This window comes from Sarcophilus harrisii, chromosome 2 (genome assembly GCF_902635505.1).
Source record: "Sarcophilus harrisii chromosome 2, mSarHar1.11, whole genome shotgun sequence".
In the NCBI taxonomy this organism is placed as follows: Eukaryota; Metazoa; Chordata; class Mammalia; order Dasyuromorphia; family Dasyuridae; genus Sarcophilus; species Sarcophilus harrisii.
The window spans coordinates 541,964,044-541,982,690 of record NC_045427.1 but is presented as its reverse complement, the minus strand read 5'-3'; the positions used below and the strand labels follow the sequence as shown (position 1 = coordinate 541,982,690).

General features: G+C 34.3%; 1 protein-coding gene across 6 annotated transcripts in view; it reads left to right on the top strand.

The window, feature by feature from the left end:
- Positions 1-18,647, top strand: part of SV2B (synaptic vesicle glycoprotein 2B) — a 171,391-nt gene that overhangs the window by 136,645 nt on the left and 16,099 nt on the right. For all 6 annotated transcript variants that reach the window (XM_031955548.1, XM_023497201.2, XM_031955547.1 and 3 more), the window contains exons 7-11: positions 4,769-4,879; positions 5,591-5,679; positions 6,709-6,873; positions 15,605-15,738; positions 17,002-17,202. In XM_031955548.1, coding sequence (XP_031811408.1) covers positions 4,769-4,879; positions 5,591-5,679; positions 6,709-6,873; positions 15,605-15,738; positions 17,002-17,202 — 700 coding nt within the window. The remainder of the gene's footprint in view (positions 1-4,768; positions 4,880-5,590; positions 5,680-6,708; positions 6,874-15,604; positions 15,739-17,001; positions 17,203-18,647) is intronic.

Here is an 18,647-nt window from a genome sequence, read left to right as displayed (position 1 = left end):
TGAGGATTAATGTCTATCTTTTCTTTTTCTTATTCATTATTTATTTTTAACATTAAAAAATGTCCTGAATTTTCTCTTTCTACTCTACTCCACTCTCTGAAGAATATGTATAACAATTATACATATTTCCATATTAGCCATATTGTAAAAAAGCAAGAAAAATAAAGTGAGAAAATTATACTTCATTTTATACCTAAAGTTGATCAGTTTTTTTTCCCTGAAAGTATATAACATTTTTCAATATGAGCATTTTGAAATACTCTTGGATTATTGTGTCTTCCCAAGTTGATCTTCCTCACAGTATCACTGTTACTATGTACAATGAACTGTTGCTTTTGCCCACTTCATTTTGCATCAATTCATGTAAATCTTTCTATGTTTTCTGAAACCCTGGTCATTTCTTATAGTATAGTAGTACTATCCATCAGTCCATTGCAATCATATGTCATGGTTTGTTTATCCATTCCATAATTGATGAGCATCCCCTCTATTTCCAATTCTTTACCAACTTAAAAAAAAGAGTTGCTATAAATATTTTTGTACATATAGATTTTTTCCTTTTTCTTTTACCTTGTTGGGAGTACAAACTAGTAGTGGTTTTGCTGGATAAAGGTATTTTCACAGATTTTTAACCCCTTGGGTACAGTCCCAGATTGTTCTCTAGAATGGTTGGACAAGTTCACAATTTCACCAACAATTCATAGTGTACTTATTTTCTCTTATCTCTTCTAGCATTTGACATTTCTGATAGTTGTGAGGTGGTACCTTAGAATTGATTTAATTTGCATTTTTCTAATATGTAATAATTGAGAACTTTTTTCCATATGTTTATAGTTAGCATTTATTTCTTCTTCTGAAAACCAACTGTTTATATCCCTTGACAATTTTCACTTGGGGAATGAATCATATTTTTATTTGTCTCAGTTCCATATACATTTGAGAAGAATGCTTTCTGAGAGAAACTTACCATAACATTTTTTAAAATATTACTTCATTATTTATGGTACTTTTAATCAAAATGTAGTCTGCTTATTTCTTTTAATTAAATCTATTTTTGCTTTTACTTTGAGATCATAATTACTACCCTGCCTTTTAAAAAAACTTCAGACAAAATATAACAGATCCTGCTCTAGCACCTTATTTTAACTCTGTGTGTATGTGTGTGTGTGTGTGTGTGTGTGTGTGTGTGTGTGTGTGTATCTTTCTGTTTCAAATGTGTCTCTTGTAAATAATATATTTTTGGAATCTTGTATCTAATCATTCTGCTATCTGTTTCCATTTTGTGGGTGAGCTGTTCATTCACATTCACAGTTATGACCACTATGTGTTTCCCTCCATCACATTTTCTTCTGTTTATCTTTCCTTTTTGCTTTCTTTATCCTATTCCTCCTCAAAAATATGTTTTGCTTCTGACTACTGCTTAATCTGGCCTCCCTTTCATCATTTCCCCTCTTTGTCTTATCCCCTTCTCCTCTTTTTCCCTTGTGCATAGATTACTGAGTATATGTGTGTATACATACATATATATGTATATACATATATGTATAATGCATACAAATGTATATTTTTCCTTCTTTGAACTAATTCTGATGAGAGTGAGGTTCAAACATTGCCTCCCATATCTCTATTTCCCCCTTTGCTATAAAAGCTCTTCCTTGCATGTCTCTTTTATTTGAAATATTTCCCCCCATTGTACCTCTCTCTTCCCCCTTCTCCCTGTTCATCCTTTTCTCCCTCCTCAGCAAGGAGACACTGGTCACTGTGTAAACTCCAGGCTAGCTTCTACATGACTCTCCTGTTGACCTCCAAATTGTTTTAGGCTGGAAAAATGAATCACCCTGACCTTTTGTTGCCTAGCTCCCCAAAATTTGGTTTGAGGCATTATTTTAAAGTTGCTTGGAGGAGAATTTTGATATAGTTTGTCTGGGTTGCTGCCTCCAATTCAACATCTTGGCTCTGCCCCCTACCATTATTTATTTAAATGATGGGCACAAATCCTAAGTGAGTTTAGGCAGATGGGAGACAGGAAATCCAGTGAGTAGCAGACCGAAATCTTGTAGCCAGTTGCCTTGAAGCTAATGTATACAAATAACAATTTCTAGTATTTACATAGCATTTAATGTTTGCAAAGTGCTTTAGAAACTATACCTCATTTTATCCTCACAGCAATCATGTTACATAAGTGCTTTTGATTATTATTCCCATTTTAAAGATGAGGAGACTAAGATTGAGAGGGATTAAAAGCCTTGACAAGGTTCAAATGAGAAAATCTTTGAGCACAACTTTGGTCTTTACTTGTAGCTAAACAATTGTAGCAATTGTGTAATTATTCTTCTGACTGTTTCTTCTTTATGTATCACTTCATATTAGTTTTGTGAATGTAATCATAAAGCCTGATTTCTACTGTGAATTACCTTGAAGTGATTTGACAAAATTTATTAGAAAAAGAGTTACAAGGCAGTGTGTATTATAGTTGTAACTAGGAAGAGACTATTGAAACTTTGTCTCAGAGTGCCGTTATCTGTTTGTTCCTTTATCTCCCCACCCTATGCATGATCTACATAGAATCTATTCTCTGTGGTACCTTCCATGAGGACCATGCTCCTCTCTTAAGCTATCTCCCAGGATTCTCTTGCCACCTTAAAAAGAGAGATTGTTTTTACCTTGGATATTTTTAGTTGGGTCATTAGGGCTGCTGTGGTTGTCTTCTTTCCCAGAACAATTATATCTTCCATGAAAAACTAGTTCTCTGTGCCTCTTAGCCTGTGTGTGCATCTATTTTGCACTGGATGCTAGAATTCTTGACCATAGCTCTGGTCAGGCTAAACTTGTCCAACAGTCAGACTTGAATTATCTCCATAGCTTTTAGCTGAATGGTGCTAAGGTGTTCCACATATTGCAATGAATTACCTAAACCCATCTGTCTAGTCTTCATTGTTGCACTAGCTTGCTAGGGGAAATAGGATGACTGTTATTCTCCAGTGAATTCACAAACTGAGGTAGAAATAGGTCAATTTATAATTTAGAGTATGGATCTGAGTAGTGTGCTCTAGTTAATTATAATTTAAAGTAATTGTACTTTATTTTGTAGGCATGCCAATGCGCAGATCTCTCTGGGATTGGTTAATATTCTTCTTAAGGATAAAAGAAGAAAGAAAAGTAGGATATGTTTGTTTGCTGTTCTCTAAGTTTTAGAATTAAAGCAGTGTTTAATGGTAAAAAGTATATTTGTGGGATTACTAACACATGATTTCAATCAATCCACAAAATCTTAAATCAAAGAACTCCCACAATACATAGTAGTAGTGTGCATGTAGGGATGTGTGTGTGCATGTGCGTGTGTTTGTGTATATGTGTTTGTAGAGGTGTTTATGATTTTTTTGGGAGAGGAAGGTGTTGCTAAAATATAGAGGGCACTGACTTTTACTCCTTTAGGAGGGAGAACAATTGAACTTATTGTATGAGCAATAAGAGTAATTATTTAAAATACCAGATGGTGTCCTTCCTGTCTAGCCCACCTATCCTTTTGCATCCAGCTGGGGGACCTTCATCATCAATTTCTTGGTGAGTTGTTTTGGCCATGGATACCAGACTTACTAGATTCTTCTGCCTTCTTGAGTTTTGCTGAGTCTGAATGAGTTTCTTAAAACAAGTTATATTGTATTCATTCAAATCCCATGCAAAATACAAAGGAACAATTATTTGTTAATATTATTAATCTTATTCTAATTTCATTTGTTATATATATGATAACAAATAATATTTGTTAACATTTCTTGTGATGATCTGAAGTCATTGATTATTACCTTATCTAATATCTTAAGTGCACAGAGAAGGGACCTTATCCTTAGATACAGGCCCCTACTCTCCCCTTCATGTTCATGGAGGTCTTTCCTTTTTTGTCTTTCCCCTTTGCTTTGTGTTGGTCATATAATACTACCTCATGTTTTGTAAGCAATGATGGTCATTTCCTGTGACAAGCTACTAACTCTGTACACTGGGTAGACTGCAAAAACAAGTTTGCATTGTGGATGCTTCTAATCTTATCTTTATCCATATAATTCAGTGTGGTACAAAAGAAAGAGCTTTGAACAGGAAATCAGGAGAGTTAGATTCTAATCCTAGCTTTGATTAGCTATATGGTCTTGGTTCTCAGTGGTTTTTTTTCCATTTATAAAAGAAGATGAATAATACCTGTTTCATTGTACTGTTATAAAGATCAAATGTAATACTACAATTATGAAAGATGTCATTATGACTATTCATCCATTTCCATAGGACATAAAATAGAGAACAAACTAAACTTTGTCACATCTTATTCTAAAAGTGTAACATCTTATTCTACCAATGGAGCAACCAGGTTTCTGAAAAGAATAATGAATACAGATTAAGAGGAACCCGGCCAATCAACTATCTTTGAAATTTGCTACCTGCATGTTTATAGGGAAGACATTTCACTTTTCAGGGCCTCCATTTCTTCATCTGAATTATGAATAACATTGTTTCTAGCTTTAATTCTACAATCTTATTTTTCCATTGACCTGCCATAGTTAGGATGAGAATGCTTCACAGAGAAAGGTAAAGTGATCCATAAGCTAAGCGCTGATGTATTATTTCATTGTGCTGATCTTTTCTTACAAGACATCTAGAAATAATTCCAAAGCCAGAGTTTTTTATATAAATGGATAAGGAGCAAAAAAATGGAAAAACACGATATCACTTTGAGTTTATACTCTTTAGCTCAGACTTTATTTTTTTCTACTTTCAGGTTTCCCATATCAAAACTCCCAAGCAAATAGATGAGTTCATTGAAATACAAAGTTCAACAGGGACTTGGTACCAACGTTGGCTGGTTAGATTTACCACTACTTTTAAACAGGTATGAATATTAATGATTGATTCTCTTGTGGGAGTCTAGCTTTGAAGGGATTTACAGACTCAGGGAGGAGAATGAATAAAGGTATTGGATAATATCCAAAAGGCCCCTTACTTATTCTGGGCTGTGAGAGGCAGTGCCTGAGTGTACTGGTGTGTGTCAGGAGACTTGGCAGATAGTAACTAGTTATACAACCTTGGGCAAATTATTTAAGTGTGTCTCAGTTTCTTCATCTGTAAAATGAGGAGGTTGGCCTTGATGCTAATAGAATCATATGGCTTACATGAAATCCTAGCCCCCACAAGTGTCTGTTTTTGGCAAGGAAGCATGTAAGTGTAATCTAGAAGAGATCCTTCTGGATATAAAAGCTATTCTTGTCCGAAACTGGTACCCATATACAACTTGACTACCTGAGGTTCTTAGGTGCCTTGTTTATTTATCCTTTCAACATTTGGTTCTGTATGTTTTACATTATATTTTTGGACATTTCTTCATTTTCACTGGACTGAAGATACAGAACTATGTATCAGGGATATTCATGGACAGCAAATCTATACCACCTGAAGATTCAAAATGAATTATTTTACCTCCAGGGACCTGTCTATGATTTTCAAAAGATCTCTTGTACTCTTTAATAGGCAGAGATCAAATTTCAACTCTGTATTGACAATGAAATACTTTCATTAGTAACCACTCTTTGATTTGGGTTTGTAGGTCTGGGACAATGCATTATACTGTGTGATGGGTCCATACAGAATGAATACACTGATTCTGGCTGTGGTTTGGTTTACAATAGCTCTGAGGTAAGTAAGTTTGTCCTTGTCTTAGCCAATATTTTAAGAATATATTAATAGCATTAGATATGAATCTATAACATACTAGTACTCTAAACTGCATGTTACAAGTAAATGGCTTTCTAAATTTGCTTATTTTAGTCAAGCAGCATGAGTTTAGAGTGGCTCTGGTTTGTCCTAGCCAGATTATCACCTTTCCACTGATTTGCTTTTGTAAAAACTACAGGACGATTAGTCTGTTCAATATGGTAGCTATCTTCATTATAGCATAAGCATAAGGGAGATAAGGGGTATTTGATGTCCTCTTATCAGGTCTTTTGTCCCATGTATAGACAGAAATGTGATCTTGGCATTAGTACTGATAGAACAAAATGATTGGAGAAAGAATAGAAATATTCTTCACTCATTGTCGCAAAATAAGCAAAAGCAAATTTCACAGAAGAATCTGAAAGTCATTCCTGTATCCTCAATTGTATCATCCTAATCCCTGCTGCTTGGTCCAAATCACTTTGAGTAAACTTTAGATGCTATAAGCCAGGAGACTTAGACTTATACCTGAAAACTATTGTCCCATAGCCATGAGTATTACAAAAAATATAATCCTATGTTTCCTTCATTGTCACAAAAGTGAAATTTAAGCACAATATTAATCTCATATATTTCTTGAAGAGACAAATCTTGTTAAATAGACTCTTCTGAGCATCCACATAGGATACAGATTAAACTAAGAGGACTCACCATGTATTAATTTGAGAGGACAGATTTACATATAACCAAGGTCATCAGAAAACTAGGTTAAGTGTAAACACCAAGAAAGAAACAAACAAAACACAAAGTATCATATGCATGTGAATGTATGTACACATACACATATTGAGAGAGAGAGAGAGAGAGAGAGAGAGAGATATTGAGAGAGAGAGAGACAGACAGACATACATGTACACACACAGAGGGGAAAGAGAAAGGGAAGGAGGAAGGGAGAAAATATATTAAAAGGAGCTCTATGACCTCCTCTGATCTTTCTTCTTTTTGCTGCAGTTACTATGGCCTAATAGTTTGGTTCCCGGACATGATTCGCCATTTTCAAGATGATGCTTATAAGGCCAAGGTGAAGATCTTTAAACATGAGCATCTAGAACATGTCACATTCAACTTTACACTAGAAAACCAGGTGCACGAACATGGAAAATTCTTCAGTGATAAGTAAGTTAAAGATCTTGGATTTCCCTCATGTCAGAGTGGGAGGATAGAAAACAATTGTTTCTTAGGAGAGAAAGATAGGAAATTGAACATTGGGGAGCCACTGTATAATATATTAATATATTGCAGACTGCATATTTAGTCTGATATACCGCTTTATGCTTTTATTCAATCTGATCTGAGGGCTTTCTACACCTTTGGCAGTAGTAGAAATAGTTATTTTTGCTCAGATTTTTCCAATTGAATTCTTAGAATTTGAGAACCCCAGTGCTGGGATCTCCTGGGTTTGTAGGCATATACATAAGTGCCCTCCATTATTTACCATTACTCATTATGGATATACAATTATGAATCCATGAGAGAGTTACTGGTGATAGGGTATATATGAATTTGCTTTAAAAATGGATCTGGATTTTACTGGCATAGGGAACTCATGATGATAACTGTTTCTTCCCATAAAGCAGATTGCTAGCTGTTCTGCTATGTGCAATCTTAGGGAATTGCCTAAGGATTCTGAGGAGTTGTAATTTGCTCAGGCTTATATGATCAACCAGAAGCAGGATTTGAACCTAGGCCTTTCTGGCTCTGATGATTACTATCTACTCATTATATCTTACTATTTCTCAATTTATATATTTATAATTTCCCAAATTTTATTCCTAATTTATATATTGGGTATACATTCAATTAGGCAAATGGTTCAATTTAATTGAGATTCTCTGAGAGAATATATTGTTATTTCTGCTGCTAGATAAATCTAAGAGGAATCCATGAATTTCTCAGTTCAGACTGAATAAAGACATAAGGTAGTAGGTTGTTGATTATTATTAACTTTTTTTCAGTTTTAGGTCATTTTAAATTTCATCCCTATTTATTTGACCAAATGGTATTTCTTTATTTGGAATTTTGGCCAGCTCTAGCTATTCACTCTTGAAAATGTGGCAAAAGTGTTTATTTAGAAGTGAATAGAAGACAATTCTTGGAAGGAGGCTTCATTTCAGTGTATTAATTTCTTCTGAGAGATCTGAAAATTGAAAAATTTCCTTGATACATTTATTACATTTAAAAAAGTAGAAATAAAGTAATATATATGTTGATGGTATGGGGGTGAAAGTGGAATTTCTTTAATGGTGAATTAGTAACATTTCACTGATCTAATGACCAATCATTCAGCAACCTCAACTATCTATAACCTAGATGAAAACCTAAAAGCAAATAAAAGATCTTGAACAATTAAAACAATGCAATGAATATTTATTAGACACCAAATATGTGCCAGACACTGTAGTAAGCACTGGATATAAAGTAAATGTTTAAAAAGTCCATACATATTTATTTGGCTTATAAAAGAAGCCCAAAGTTAAAACCTTCTTTCTCTTACATGTAATTCTAATGGGCAATATCTGATACCATCTTTAAGCTAATTAAAAGAAGAAAAAATATTAATATGAAATGAGGATATGTTATATTGATTCTAGAGACAGACATATAGGACAGTTAGGAATTAAGATAGGAAAACTATATGAAGCATAAATGAATACTCAAAAAAAAACCAGTTGCATAATATGGTAATCCAACATATTTCAATAACCCTCAAGGGAATTATAAAACATTTTTATAAGATTGTATTATAAAATAGTGTAGTAATTTATATTTGCATGATGATACTGAGTCAACAAGGAAATTTAATTTATGTTAATTATATTGTTTTTAAGAGAGAACTATGAAGATATCTTTTTGAAAAAATTGCATTGAACATGGTTTTGAGTAATTGGAATATTCTCCTATGTGTAAAACATTCCCTGATGAGGCTGGATAAATGAGGAATCACATGTTCTAACATTGAGCATTATGAATTTTGATATGGAAAATTCATCTTCTAAATCTACCTCTGCCATTAGAAATCATGTAATTTTCAGCAAGTCACTTGACATTTTAGGGGCCTTAATTTCCCCAACTATAAAATAGTGGAGTTGGACTAGATAATCTCTAAAGTCCTTTCTAATTCTAAAGTTATGCAATCCTTCAAAAGTAATAAGCCACAAACATCATGAACATATGGACAATACAAATGGAGCCTTTCTGTGATACCATTTGTTTTGGAGCAGAGATTCATTAGAATGAATTGGAACTCTTTCAATGATATTAAAGCAAGAAACCTTACTTGGGCAGTTTTCCTCATAATCTAGTCTGGTGGCATTGACTCCATGGACAGTATTATTTCAAGGATCTGGTGTGATACACATCTTTTTGTCATGTCACTTTGTTTCTTGATGATTTTGGTTATAAATTTTTTAGTAATTTAGGATTATAGATTAGATCCAAAATCTGATGACCTTTGGTTTTATAAATTTAGTATAAATTTTTATTTTGAAAATACATACAAAGATAATTTTCAACATTCACCTTTGCAAAACTTTGTGTTCCAAAATTTTCTTGCTCCTCCCCATCTCCTTCCCTTACACGGCAAGTAATACAATATAGGCAAAATATGTGCAATTCTTCTAAATTCTTTCCATATTTATCATGCTGCACAAAAAAAATCAGATCAAAAAAAGAAAAACAAAAGAGAAAGGGGAAAAAAAGCAAGCAAATAACAAAAAAGGGGAAAATACTATGTTGTGATCCATATTCAGTCCTCATAGTCCTCTTTTTAGATGAAGTTCTCTTCATCACAAATCAGTTGGAACTGGTCTAAATCACCTCATTGTTGAAAAGATTGACTGTAAAATAAAAACCTAGACTTTAGACCTTTTGAAGGAATGATAAAAGTTCTTTGTAATCTCACCATCACATATAAATAGGTGGATTCTAAGGCTAAGCTTTATTTGGAAAGTGGATTTTATTAATTGAATCACTCATTTCCAGTTTCTTCAATTCATCATATTCAGGACTTTCTTCCTTTAGGAGTTACTCTAGCAGGTCCTGACAGAAATATGATGGATAAATTGGTAGGAGCAACAAATCAATTAGCTCACTAGAGGGGAAAAACTTTCTTTCCTTAGGTCATACTGACATCTGGTGGTCTTCAATAGGAAATAGCTTCTTGCTTTGAATTCCTCCAATCTGATTCTAAAAAACAAATATTTTTCTCTGCTTCCTTATGAAATCTTTAAGCAGTTATATTCTTATTAAATATGACCATATTAGCTTGGATATAGATTAAAAATTATTACACAGAACTAGGAGATCATTGTACATGGTAACAGCAATATTATACGATGATCAATTCTGATGTATGTGACTCTTTCCAACAAGGAGATGATTCAGACCAGTTCCAATGATCTTGTGATGAAGAGAACTGTCTGAACGCAGAGAGAGGATTGTGGGAACTGAGTGTGGATCATCACATAACATTCTCACTCTTTTTGTTGTTGTTTTCTTATTAATTTTCTTTCCTTTTTGATCTGATTTTTCTTATCCAGAAATATAATTATATAAATAAATGTTTACATATGGTGGATTTAACATTTATTTTACCATGTATAACATATATTGGATTGCTTGTTATCTAGGGGAAAGGGTAGGAGGAAAGAGGGGAAAATTTGGAACACAAAACTATTCAAGGGTCAATGTTGAAAAATTATCTGTGCATATGTTTTAAAAATAAAAAGCTTTCAAAAAGAAACAAAACCTAAAAATAAATAAATAGAATAGAATATTATTCTTTAAAAAATCTTGCATAATTAGCATATCCAAAAACCCCCCTCTTTTTAAAAGAAAACTCCATTTCCAGAATGTTTCCCAGTTCAGAAAATTCCCTTTAAAACCTAAGCATAACAATTCCAAGGACCAAGGAACCAAGAAAGAGAGCCAGATGGTAGAGTAATTTTCCAAGATTTCAAAAGCAGGTTGGAACAAAGGTAGATTGAAATTGAAATCTTAATCTAAAGTGACAGAAATGGCTCTCTCAAGTTTCTTCATGGAAGCCAAACAACACTTTAGCAGAAAGAGACATCTTTTTCTAGGCATTAAAAGTCTCATCTACTGGGTTAGGAATTACCTCAGGGATTGGGAAAAAAATAATAACATCAGAATAAATTAGGATAATATTTAAACACTGGAGGATTTACTAGACTAAGCCTATACTATTAAGAAACGAGGAACCATTTCTTCACTCCTATCACTGTCTTAAAATCTTAAGAACCTTCAAAACATGGTTCTTTTTGTAAAGGATTTCCTGGTCCTTCTCAGGCCTTGTTTGAACTTCTATAGCATTTTGTGTCATTCTCAAGAAATTTATTACTTATTACTTTATTTGAACTTTGTTAAATGATAAGTTCTTGAAAGCTGAAATTTTATCCATCTTTATAGTCTACTATATCTCCTAGCATAAGGTCAAACTCGTAAATTCAGCAAATATTTGTTGATTGAAAAAGATAGTTTGAGGAAAAAAGAAACGAGTGGGGAATCTGATTAACCATCTTCCAAGCAAGAAATCCATTATTATTTCTCTCTCATCTCAGTTCAGTTCCTGCCTCTGACACATTCTGGCTTAGCACACTATCTGGCACATGGGAGTCAATTAATAAATGTTATATTGATTTACATATTGACCATGTACTACAGACAAGTTGCCAATCTATATTGGTGGAAGGAATTTCTACACTATAAGTTCCATTCTTGGATAAAATTATAGTTATGGACCACTCCTTCCCCTCTCTAAACTACAATTTAAAGTTCATATAATTAATCAATCAACATAAAAAACAAAGACAAAATACAAAGTTAAAGATACAAAGACAAAAATAAAACAGTCCTTGTCCTCAAAGAGCTTACACTGTATTGGAGAAAACAAAATGTATACATGGAAGTATATATAGCATATATACAAAGTAAAATATGGTGGAAGATTTTTTGGGAAGAAAGGGGGACAATTCTCAGCTGGAGGGAGAATCAATGAGTAGATTCAGTTCAACAAAATTCAGATAGAAAACAGGTACCAAATAACCAGGATACCTACACATTATATAGTACAAATTGAATGGGAAGTTATTGGACTAGTATTATCAGGTTTTCCAAGACAAAGTCTCATAATGCCTAAAAAAAGTGGCAGCAAAACCATCATTCTAGCTCAGTCAGCATTTTCAATATCACATTAAGAGTCAAGGCATTCAAAATTATTGATTTATGAAAAGCCATATATGAAGAATCTAAAATTCATATATCACTGCAATCCTTATGCTAAAATCTGGCAGGACTGATCTGTCACTTTGGAATAAGAATTTGGCTATCACTTCTAGTTGCCACTGAACCTTTGCAGTTTGTAGTGAGGTTGTACAGTCATAGAGGGTTGGACCTGGAATCAGGTAGATCTCAGTTCAAGTATATTCCAGATATTATCTCTGTGACTTTAAATAAATCACTAGATCTCTGTCATATCTTCCTCATCTGTAAAATCAGAATAATCAAAGCATCTACTTCTCAGGATTGTTCTGGGGGATAAAATGAGATAGATTTATAAAGTGCTTTGTAAATCTTAAAGAGCTATATAAATATTATTGTTATTATAAATTGTGGTCTAATCAAACTCATCTAATTTTCTTTAATGGCCTCTTTTGGAGTGAGAACTTATATTATGCATATGATAGTGCCAAAAGCTTCTCAGAATAGAAGAGGAAGGAAATTTAGTGGATTTGCCAACTCCATCAAAGGACTTGGAAATATATTTTGAGTACCTTTATAAATGCACTGGCTTGCACTTGATACAACCACAGACTTTCCTAGTTCTTTTAGATGTATTATAGGATTATAGATTAGAACTGGAAAGAGCTGTAGAGGCCATTAAGGTCCAACTTTCTCATTTTGCAGATGAGGAAAATGAGGCCGAGAGTTTAAATGACTTGCCCAGAGTTGCATAATTAGTAAGTGGCTGATTTATGATTTGAACTTGTCTTCTTGACTCTGAGTGCAATGGCCATTGTTCTACCTAACTGTCTTCCCTTGTTTTATTTGGATAACTTTGGTGGAATGGGTGGAAATATTCTATTCTATTCTATCCTGTATTTCTATTATAGTTATACTTCCCATAGACAACCCTTTTTTTTGAAGGTAAGTGATAGAGTTAGGAAAATATCTCCCATCTCAGTTCAGTTTCTGTCCCTGACATGCACTGCTTTGGCACACTATCTGGCACATGGGAAGTAACTAATAAATGTTAAATTGATTTGCATGACCATGTACTATGGACAAGTTGCCAATCTACATTAGTGGAAGGAATTTCTAGACCATAAGTTCTATGACCGTGGTAAAATGGAATTGGTTCTTTACATGAACAGACTGACAGGTTTTGTTATTGTTTATGTGATATCTTTGCATAGAAAAAAATAAAAGCAACATCATAATATATTGTGTACATTGACACTTCAGCTGTCCCTATTGGTCTCTTAGATCCATGCAACCTTCAAACAGTCTACCCTAAGCCCAATCATTCCAAGGAAAAGACAATTCAATCTGATGGAGCTTAATAATATGTACTTTTGTATATCCCAGTAGCCCTTTCTTTTTCTTTTTTAAATAGAAAATTTCCAATATACTATTTCCTGGTGTTGATTTTCCTCTCAACTCCAATGCTCATGTGACTAAAGATTATCTCAGTAGAGAAATTAGGAATTGGGCATGAGGAGAAGCTGTGCTTATTTATAAAGTTTACAAACACATTATAGAAATTAACTTGAATTGACTATGGAGTCATTCCTTGTGAGTGGGCAAATGAGTATTGGAAATACAATGAGGTTTCCAATTGATGTTCAAGTAATGGCACTAATAGGTCCAGATGAAGTTATCCAGAAGTCCAAGCTTGTGATTTAACTTTGGAGCTTGGAAGCAGACAAAATCGCCTTCATCCAACACCTCCCTGATCCTGACAAGGGTCTCTGAAGCCTCCTTTATCAATGGAGGCAGGGCAAACTTGCTAATTTCCCACCCTTGCAGCTCTGACTTTAAGCTCATTTCCAGTTGCCTGGAGATAGATCACAGGTTTGTTTTTTGGTCCTTTTGACTCTCTGGTTATAACTGATCTGAAGCATAAAAATGTATTCATCAGATGTTTTATAGCTATTTACCTCTTACTATTATAGAAGAGTAAAGGCACAGTTTTTGTTATATGCTTAATTTACTTGGGTAATTTAGGCGAGGGCTGAAGATGGAACGCCAAACTTTTTTTTTTTTTTCAGACCACACAAGGGTAGGACAAGTTGGATGGGTGTGCTGGAACCCAAACCCTTTCCCTAGTAAGGATTATGTATTTTTGGCTCAGGGGATGGCCAGAGCAGTTGGGGCTCAATAATACTTATTTTTGTACATCATAGTAGCCCTTTCTTTTTCTTTTTTAAATAGAAAATTTTCAATATACTATTTCCTGGTGTTGATTTTCCTTTCAACTCCGATGCTCATGTGAATAAAGGTTATCTCAGTAGAGAAATTAGGAATTGGGCATGAGGGGAAGATGTGCTTATTTATAAAGTTTACAAACACATTACAGAAATTAGCTTGAATTTTTAAATTCTAGAATGTGTCTCATAGGCCTATCTCTTTTCCTTTCTCTCATATATCTGAAGCTTTTACAACTCACTCAGAGGAATATTTTCAAGGCCTGTGTACTTATTATCTTCTTCTGTGATTTATGGCTCTTCTATATCACTTACCCTTGGCAGAATAGTAGATCACTAAATATTCCATGACTGCTTTATTTCTTTGTTAAAGCTGGATGTTAAGCAAGAAAAGCAATAGACTTCCAAAATAAAATACATTAAGTTTGTAAATTCATGTGGAACTGAGCCCTGTCATCTAATAGCAGAGGAATTATTTTTTTATCTGGGGAATTGTCTCAGGCTTGACAATGACTTTGTGAACTCTCCTTTGAGAGGGATAAGGAGTGGATCATCACATCTGTCAGAGCTTGTCCTATTATAAACTTCAAGCATCATAAGTCACCTCCTGGTGATGATGAGGTTCTGGAGTGAAACTTTATTGTTGTACTAAGTAATACTGATTCAAACACTGAGTAATGAGGTAAGGTACAATTCTTTCTAATTTATAAATAAATAGCAAACTGGGAAGAATAGATTAAGTATCTCAACCTTGTATTATATCACTCTCAACTTCTCTTATGCATTTATGTCCTGTTTATATTATAGGAAACTGCATACATGTTGCCACAGACAGCCTAGTGTGGTAGATAGAAGGTGGGAATAGGAATCAGGATTGAAAATAACCTCTGATACTTATTTGTTGTGTGATCCTGGGCAAGTCACATAAGCAGCAGTGACTTGGCAACTTTCTCAACTTTCTCAAATACAGACAGATTCCTGTGGGCTGATTACTGACTTACAAAGCCATAAGAGCATTATCTATGTTGTATTTTATTTATTTTGTTATACATTTGCCAATTTCATTTGAGTTTGGTTCAAAGTGTCTGTTCTTGGATACCTCTGCTTTAGACTGTTGTGATATATGAGAGTAGGAAAAATTCTAGCATCCAAGAAATCCAAAAGCAAATATTATCTGATCTGGGTTTTATGTGACCTCCAGAACTTAGTGCAGTGTTTTCTGCTTGTGGCAGATGCTAAACTAATGCTTTTGGGACTGATTTGAATGTCAAGTATTTTATCCTGCAATATCCTCAGCAACTGTCTATAGTGTCTTCTGTTTTGTATTGGCATTTCAAAACTTCATTTTTACTGTGTGAATCATTGTACTTGAGTACCACTGTAGGGTGATGCCTTTTCTGCAGGTTCTTTAAGATGAAATTCAAGAATGTAATCTTTGAGTCTTCCATCTTTGATGAATGCTACTTTGAAGATGTGGTATCTCCTGGGACTTTCTTCAAAAACTGCACTATTGTATCAACCATCTTCTATAATACAGGTAACAGCACTATCAAGGAGACATTAGTCAGAGATGCTTAGCTCAGAGTAGCTCTCATTAGTAATAGTAATCACCAGTACTGAAAGACAATGTGGAGTAGTAGAGAGCTGCCCTTGGAGCCAGAAAAACTTGGATTCAAGTCTTGTATCTGATGCTTTCTGGCAGTGTGACCTTAACCAAATTTCTGAAGTTCTCAATGTTCTAGACCAGTGTCCTAGACTAAAAGGTATGAACAAAATGCTGTACTATCTACATAGGAGTGTTTTCATATGGGAATTCATTATCCCAATGAAACCATAGGGCCAGTTCCCTTTTATCTCCCTAATAATAGCATACGTGCACATAGTGTTTCAAGGTTTATAAATCATCGTGACATTGCCGGTTCCTAGTATAACCACTTGGAGCAGGAGAGGATGAGGATGTCCTCATCATCAGTAGAAAGAACATTCAGAAAACTTGCATGGGTTTTAGCCCCAGTTTTACCTTTTAATAATTTTCATGACTTAAAGCAAGTTGCTAAACTCCACATTTCAGGATTTTTTTAAATCTGTGAAATGGAAAAAGAATATTAAGTAGGCCATCTCAAAAGGCTACAGAGAAGATGAAGGGAGGAGAAGGGAATAAGTATTTATACATCTCTTATTGTGTTCAAGGTAGTGAACTAAATACTTTTCACAAATATTGTCTCATTTGAGATGATGTGCCAATGCCCTTTGATAACTGCAGAAATAAAGGGAGTTTCTTTACCTGGAAATTCTCTATATCAATGAAATTATGGATGCAATCCCTGATCCTATGATTGTCCTTTGTAAGATCAACTTCAAAAAATTAGGGATATCCCACAAATATTTTAAGCTTCAATGAATAACATAAATTTACCATACTTGAATTATGTAAATGATAACTGTTACTAATTCCACTTTTTAATTTTAAACCTGATGATGTCTTTCTTACTTAGAATTTTGAACAGTTAATTACATTTTTAAAAGGTTTCTCTCTCCCCCCCACCTGAATTAGCTATGGACTGCTTTGACTTGGAGAACTTCCTTTGCTAAATGCTGACGCATTCCTTGCCACCATGGAGATAGCTTATGTTTATGATTCACCTGTCTCCCTGCCTCTTCCATCCTTCTTAAATTTCAACAGACATTTATTAAACACCTATTATAAATTCAAGGCACAGTGCTAGGAACTAGGAAAGAGCTGAAGATGAGATGCCCTCAGCGAGCTTATATTTAATAAATAAACTTCTTTCCTTTACAGATCTCTATCACCATAAATTCATTGGTTGTCAATTCATCAACTGCACCTTTATTGAACAAAAAGAGGGGTGCCACCTGGACTTTGAAGAAGACAATGGCTTCCTAATTTATCTTGTTAGCTTCCTTGGGAGTCTGTCTGTATTGCCTGGCAACATTGTATCAGCTCTGCTTATGGACAAAATTGGGAGAATCAAGATGATTGGTGAGCTTGGGGACAGTGATGGTGGGTACATATATAATTTAGGAGACTTGTTTATTATGCCAATAAGCATCTTTGTGGGTATGAAGAAATCATTTATTCTCTCTGTGACTCAGTTTTCTCATCTGCAAAATGAATAGAATCATACTTTCTCCCTTTATCTCACAAAGTTTTTGTGAGAATGTGATGGAATAATAATAGAAAGTTTTTTGTATTTGTTTTTCTTTCTAAGGCAGTAGAAAACCTAGAGTAGAAAACTTTGGTAAGGGGAAAACTTGTTCTAAAACACTGTGCAATAAAGAGAAAGTTATCTCCCCCCCCCCCAGGCAGTTGGGGTTAAGTGACTTGCCCAGGGTCACACAGCTAGGGAATGTTAAGTGTTAGAGGACAGATTTGAACTCAGGTCCTCCTGACTTCAGGGCTGGTGCTCTATCCACTGTGCCAGCAAGCTGCCCCCCAAAATTTATGAAGGGCAGAGAATTCAGAGAGAGCACCATATGCCAATTTATGTTATGGCCTTGTTACTTAACTCTTGGGATAATCCCTACCTTACCCCATCTCCTTTTATTTGTCATGTAGAGACAATGCAGTGTAATAGAAACTACACTGGTCTAGCAATCAGAAGGGTTTGCTTAGGACCCAATTCTGTTCTTTATGTGTTGGATGACTTTGGGCAAATCACTCTTTGAGCCTAATGGCTCAAATGGCAACAACTGTTCATTTTTGATGAATAGGTAACATTTTGAGGGAATAGATTTCTCACTCCTTTAATATTTTACAGTTATTAGGCAAGGTTAAGAAGAGAAACATGCCCCCACTTTTTTTCCTCATCATGAAATCCCTAGTAGATAATATTAATTTGTAGTTGTTCATATTCTAAGTAGTGGAATAAATGTATCTTCCTTCCTTCCTTCCTTCCTAATTGGTGTTAAGTGACTAAGGTCACACAACCAGTGTCTGAGGTCAGATTTGAACTCTGACTCTCCTGTCTCAAGGACCAGTTTTCTATCCATTGTGCTACTTAGTTGCTCCTAGAATAAATATTTCTTGAATTGAATCGAATTATTTCACTGGCTCTAGGCTTAAGATGATTTTTAGAATATAAAGTAAAAGGTAATAATGAAAAACTGGACCTAATAATTAGAGTTTTAAAAATTATCTATTGATACTTTCCCCCCACTGGCATATGTATTTTCCCACCATCCCTGAATTATCCTTTGTAAAAAGAAAAAAAAAAAGAATGCACATAACATTCTCTAGTACCCCATTTCTTTGCTGATAAACATTTTTATGTTCTAATATGTTTATAAGGACAAATACTTAGTTAAACATTAAAGATTCTCTATTTCCAAAAGTTCCATTCCATAAAAGTCTGTTGGGGAGGCAGGCTCTCATCTCCAGGTACTCCCTAAACTGTCATTTCTATCTCTAGGTGCCCTTCATTTTCT